This window comes from Nicotiana tomentosiformis, chromosome 5 (genome assembly GCF_000390325.3).
Source record: "Nicotiana tomentosiformis chromosome 5, ASM39032v3, whole genome shotgun sequence".
NCBI classification, from domain to species: Eukaryota; Viridiplantae; Streptophyta; class Magnoliopsida; order Solanales; family Solanaceae; genus Nicotiana; species Nicotiana tomentosiformis.
The window spans coordinates 103,512,064-103,518,183 of record NC_090816.1 but is presented as its reverse complement, the minus strand read 5'-3'; the positions used below and the strand labels follow the sequence as shown (position 1 = coordinate 103,518,183).

Sequence of the window (6,120 nt, the reverse complement as noted above, 5' to 3'; positions counted from 1 at the left end):
TACTTTGTTAAATTTTTGATAAGTAAATATATAATTGATAAAAATTAAAACAATTGACAAATATATAATTTATTAAAATATTCTTATAAGAGAATTATTTTATTAGCACATGATAGTTAATTTTTTAGTTGTCAGACAATAACTCTTCGTTGATGTACACTTTCAAATTTAACTGAATTTAATAATTAAATATAAAAATTAACATGATACCTAAATAATGATATGTTCTATTTAACTTTCACTTATCGAAATACCACTTCAAATTCGAAAAAGATATAAGAAATTAATAGATCTTGACATATGAATATGGAAGAATAAAAAGATTGACACATTTCAATAACATTTGATAAGAAAGTGATCATACAACACATTATTTAAAGTTAATAAAATTGGAGCACTTTATATTCTATTAAATATTACATCCCATAAGAGAATTTCATTATTTCTAGACACTTTTTTAAAGAAAATTCTATATAAGGTCTTAAAATTATATATAAAAATTATATATTTATATGCCGATTTGGTTCGGATTTTTTTTATTCAATACCAAACCAAATCAAACCAAACCTCATCGGGTTTTTTAATCGATTTAGTTTGACTTTTCGATTTGGTGCAGTTTTCCGGTATTCGGTATTGGGAACCCACCCATAGTTGTAGATCAACTCCACGTTTCTACTAGTTCAAATTTAACCTGCCCAAATCAATATGGAAACTTACGAAACTTACTTTGTATTAGCAACGAGTTCACTGTACCACAAGAGGAGTTGAAACTCTCTCTCTCGCGCGACAATGTAGATATTATTCGTACTCTAAACGGTGAATAGGTTCTGATCAAAGGAGTTTGGAGTCGAGATGGGAAATTAATTCAACCAATCAACCAAAAAAATCTCACTTTCAAGTTAGTTGAATTCGATTGCATATGCTGTTAATGTTAAAAAAAAAGTTTTCGTAATTTGATTACCTTTTCACTAGTAGTTAATCTACAATAATCTTTTACATTTATACAAAAATAGCAATCTTCACATCTAATTTGATTATAACTTTGTAGGATACTTACTTTCTATAGCCAATTAAATTACATTAATGGGATATAAAAAATTAAACGGTCAATAAATTTAGCTTAATTTCAACAATTTATTAGGTTTCATCCAACGGACTGGATCGTTTGGCCACTCATTCGGATAGAGTTCCCCAAAATGCAAGTATAAGTTAGAGTACACAAAATTGTGACGCCATAAGAGACCTACAAATTTCATTGGCGTTATTTCACTTTGTGGTTTTGTGGCTGAAAGAAGCGGGGCAGAGGTAAGAGGGAGAGTTTGAATTTAAAATTTGTGGGTTCGTGATTGCAGTTCTTTTAAATTAATAGGTTCTAAATCAATAATTTGTATGTATTCATTAGATATTAATAATGCAAATACAATGTTTGAACCAAAGCTACTGATTCGATTGAACCCGTAGCTGAAGGGCTAGCTCCGTCCCAAGGTAGAGGCAGAGGCGGAGTCATAATTTTTTTAAATTATATGGGTTGTGAATTTTAGAACGACGACTTTAAGCGTATATAATAAAATTTTAAATTTAATTTGTAATTATATATATAAAATAAATTTCTTGACACATACTTTTTGAGAGGATGGGGAAATGGTAGAGGCGGACAACAAAATAAGAGAGGAGGAGAACCCATGTTCCTTGATGAATGCAACGTAAATGTAATTTTGGTAACGGGAAAGGGTCAAATATACCTCTCTATTTTCGAAAATGGTCTAACAATACCCCTCGTTATACTATTGGGTTATCTATACTTCTTCAGTCATACTTTGGGTTTAAATATATCCTTCATTTAAACAGAGGAACACGTGTCATCATCCTGTTGGTCAATTCTAAATATCTCCTAATTAATTAAAAAGACACATTACCCATATCCGAAAAATAATTTTTTAAAGCAATTCTTTTTTGTAAAAACTGAAAAAACTAAAATTATTTTTACTAAAAACTGAAAAAAACGAAAATACTTTTTTTTTTTCAGTTTTTACAAAAAACTGCTTTAGAAAAAACTAAAAAATATTTTCTAAAATAATGTTTTTGTAAAAATTGAAAAAGAAAAAGCTGAAAATCAATTTTTTAAAGCAATGTTTTTTGGAAAAATTGGAAAAAACTGAAATATTTTTTACTAAAAATTGAAAAAAACGAAATTTTTTTTCCAGTTTTTACACAAAAACTGCTTTAAAAAAAGCTGAAAAATATTTTCTAAAACAATATTTTTGTAAAAATTAAAAAAAAACTTAAAAGCAATTTTCTAAAGCAATATTTTTTCAGTTTTTAGTTAAAAATATTTCAGTTTTTAATTGTTTTAGAAAATTGCTTTTCAGTTTTTTTTTCAGTTTATACAAAAATATTATTTTAGAAAATATTTTTTAGTTTTTTTAAAGCAGTGTTTTTGTAAAAACTGGAAAAAAAAATATTTTCGTTGTTATCGGTTTTTAGTAAAAAAAGTAATTTAGTTTTTTCAAGTTTTTAGAAAAAAAAAAAAATATTTTTCGGGTACGGGTAATGGGTTTTTTTAATTAATTAGGAGATATTTAAAATTGACCAACAGGATGATGACACGTGTCCCTCCGTTTAAATGAGGGGTATATTTAAACTCAAAGTATGACTGTAGGGGTATAAATAATCTTATAGTATAACGAAAACTATTTTAAGACCATTTTTCAAAATAGAAAGATTTATTTGGCCCTTTGCCGTTTTGGTAATATAAAAAGTGCATGCAATTTCCATATGTGACGAAAGAATGCTTCCTCTTGCGTGCATGAGCGGATCAGTTTCTCCCACCACTACGCAGCCGCCACCTGTTTACCATGATTAGGACTTCTCTCTTTTTCCAATTTTATTTCTGTTTAGTCTTCACTTTTTTTCTGAGTTCAACTTTTATACACTCATAGTATAAATTAATTAACAATATCAAGTTGGATAGATAATTACAGCTAGCAGCCTTAATAGTCTTTATTTATAAGTGAATATCTACAAAATAATAAATAATCTGTCACATTAAGTTATACTAATAGCACAAAAATAATTTACACTAACGTTATATATAAATTAAATACTTTTTCTATTTAATCCTTTCATTTGATAATTGACTTAGCTGGTAAGTATATATAGGTTTGCAAATCAGCCCTCCTTTATCCACGTGCTCCTATTGGTTTCCACGGGAACGGACGACGTATAAACAGAGAAAAATGGTGAAAGAAATTGTACGGTACGTAATATATTAGACATTTTTGGAGATCAAAATATAGCTTACCAAATAAAGTTGGCATTTTGTCAATGCAAAGGCAATAGTTTCAAACGAATCATGTAACTAATATTTTGAACATTTAACTCTAACCTTTTGGTAAAGTATTCAGAAAAATTAGAACAATCTAATACATAAGCACTAGCTATGTGATCGATCGTCTCGTGTTTACATTAATAAGATCGTGAATATGATACTTAAGTCGAAATCATTTAAATTCCCACCCAGTATATACTGTACCTAAAATATTAGTGATGAAAAGTATTGTCGTCCTTGATGTTTCCTAAATTTGGCGATTATAGGTCTAAATATATTCCCTAATTAGATTACTGATATATTACAATTGTTGAGTTCAAACTCAAGATTAGCAAGAATAAAAAGGATTTCAAACTCAGGATAATTAATTATGGGAGGATGCATGGATGATATTATTCAGCTTTTAAGGGTGGTTCTTCTCATCATTTAGTTGGAGGAGACTTTTATTTCCTCATTATTATAAGAAGGGAACAAAACCAAGAAATTTAAAGATAAATTAACTCTCCCTGTCTATAGTAACAAAGTAGCTAGCTAGATGACAAACATTGAGGGGTATAAGTGGCATTTCATATTAAAGGAGAAAACAAATACAAAGCTCCCACGTATGTCATGTTTCATTGGTATACAACATGAAGACAAATGAGGGAAAGAGTGTGTGTATATATATATATATATAAGCATAATGCAATCAAGTTATTAGGTAGGATTAGAAGGAGGCAGCGCCCCAAAAATCAACTATTAATTAGAATATGGGAAGGTCTCCTTGTTGTGATGAAGGTGGTCTTAAGAAAGGTCCTTGGACTCCTGAAGAAGATCAAAAACTCATCAACCATATCAAAAAGCATGGCCATGGCAGCTGGAGAGCCCTCCCTAAACTTGCAGGTACATACAATTTTACACATATAAACAACTTATTCTTAATTCACTATAAAATGAACTGCAATTAGCTACGAAATTCATATCAATTTTTTGATAATCTGTCGCTACGAAATATGTTGTTTAGTGATGAAATCCGTCCGACTTTATTTCTCATATGATTTTTGAACCTTCTTGTAAATGCATGTCCCAGGTCTGAATAGATGTGGAAAGAGTTGTAGATTGCGGTGGACTAATTATCTAAGGCCAGATATCAAGAGAGGCAAGTTTTCTCAAGAAGAAGAACAAACAATCCTCAATCTTCATGCTATTCTTGGCAACAAGTAAATATTCAATCACTTTTTTCTTTCTCTTTCCTAGCTCCTTTTTTTTTTTTTTGAAAGAAAATAAATTTGGCTAGCTACTAGGTAGGTTCTTGAAAATAAATATACTCACATATTGTTTTAATTAAGGTGGTCAGCAATTGCAACACATCTACCGGGAAGAACTGATAATGAAATAAAGAATTTCTGGAACACGCATCTGAAGAAGAAGCTGATACAAATGGGGTATGATCCAATGACTCATCGGCCTCGGACCGATATCTTTAACAGTTTACCTCATCTTATAGCTTTGGCTAATTTGAAGGAGTTATTAGTTGAACAACATCACTCATCATTGGAAGGACAAGCTATGAGATTACAATCAGAAATGGCTACACTTCAATATTTGCATTACCTTCTTCAACCTCCTCCAACTACTCCAAATATGGCAGATGTGGAAGCTTACACTCTTTTAAACTCAATGAAAGATGGCCAATTTATAAGCACAAACCACTTGGAAAATTCCTTGAATAATATTCCATCAATACTACCTTCAAGTAGTCTTCGAGCTGTTCAAGATTCAATCCCTTTCTCTCATTTGCCTGAATTACAAGCACCTGCTCTTTGCAGTAACTTCCAATTAACATCTCTGAATAATAAAGAGAATATGATTCAATTATCTGTTCTAAGCCGAGATGATCAAAACATGACACCTACTTCATCACCATGGCCTCCAACTTCTTTATCTCCATCTCCTCGTCCCCCGGCAGCTGCAGCAATAAATGATATTAATATAGCTGGGGATAGTAATTGTAGTACTTCTTTATTTGGAGGAGCCTGGCCTGAGATTCTCCTTGAAGACTCTTTGTTCCATGATATTCCATAGTCTGTTAATTATATATCACTACTAGCAATATAGTATGAAAGGCTTGAGTTTCTTGTTTTACCACTTTTTTTACTTTTTTTTTTCCTTAGTTGTTTTCCGTCCCTTGTTTGAATCTTTTTTTTTTCTTTCTATAGAACATATACTGTCAATTATTTAATACTACTGTGTATAAGAATGCGTTGACATGTAGTATATGTAGGCTTCTGTATATTCCTTTTTTTTACTCATAATCTTTCTTCTTTTTCTGAATTAATTAGTTAGTGAAAATTTTATTCTTTTTTCCTTCATGAATTGGTAGTGATTGATACTACGTAGGGTAAGGCATGAATGATTTTGTAATAATCATGCAAAAAGCTGCTGAATGGAGACAAGAAGCACGTAAACTAGAACCATGCACATAATACCAACCAAATTGGAGCAGTCCAAAGTAAAGTTACATAGGTTTTTAGCACTTTAGCTTCTGTCTTTTGTTTTGTTTTGTTTCTTGTTGGCTGCTTTTGGAGTTATATATATTCACTTTTATTAGCAAATATGCTCGTATTGTTGTCCTACCGGAAGGAGAAAATCATAGGGAATGATAAGGGATAGAAGAAAACAAGTAGAAACAAACAGCCACTGTCCCTTCACTGGTCTTTCTCTTTTCGTCTCTCTTAAGTTTCTTTGTTCTTGCTGAGAACTTTCAAAGATTAGAACTAATATTTAAAAAAAGTAAAAGAGAGAATTTGGTT

At 30.5% G+C, this 6,120-nt stretch overlaps 1 protein-coding gene across 1 annotated transcript; it reads left to right on the top strand.

Moving 5' to 3' along the window:
* Positions 1 to 4,016: 4,016 nt before the first annotated feature.
* LOC104110190 (transcription factor MYB53-like) lies at positions 4,017 to 5,551 on the top strand. The gene is made up of 3 exons (XM_009619637.3): positions 4,017 to 4,210; positions 4,398 to 4,527; positions 4,657 to 5,551. The coding sequence occupies exons 1-3, from the start codon at positions 4,078 to 4,080 to the stop codon at positions 5,390 to 5,392; spliced, it is 999 nt and encodes a 332-aa protein (XP_009617932.1). The 5' UTR covers positions 4,017 to 4,077; the 3' UTR covers positions 5,393 to 5,551.
* Positions 5,552 to 6,120: the final 569 nt, after the last annotated feature.

Excerpts from the sequence above, each read along its gene's own strand:
- LOC104110190 (XM_009619637.3), top strand. The coding sequence starts at position 4,078 with ATGGGAAGGTCTCCTTGTTGTGATGAAGGTGGTCTTAAGAAAGGTCCT. Across the intron at positions 4,211-4,397 it reads AGCCCTCCCTAAACTTGCAG|GTCTGAATAGATGTGGAAAG; the intron begins GTACATACAATT and ends TGCATGTCCCAG. Across the intron at positions 4,528-4,656 it reads CATGCTATTCTTGGCAACAA|GTGGTCAGCAATTGCAACAC; the intron begins GTAAATATTCAA and ends GTTTTAATTAAG.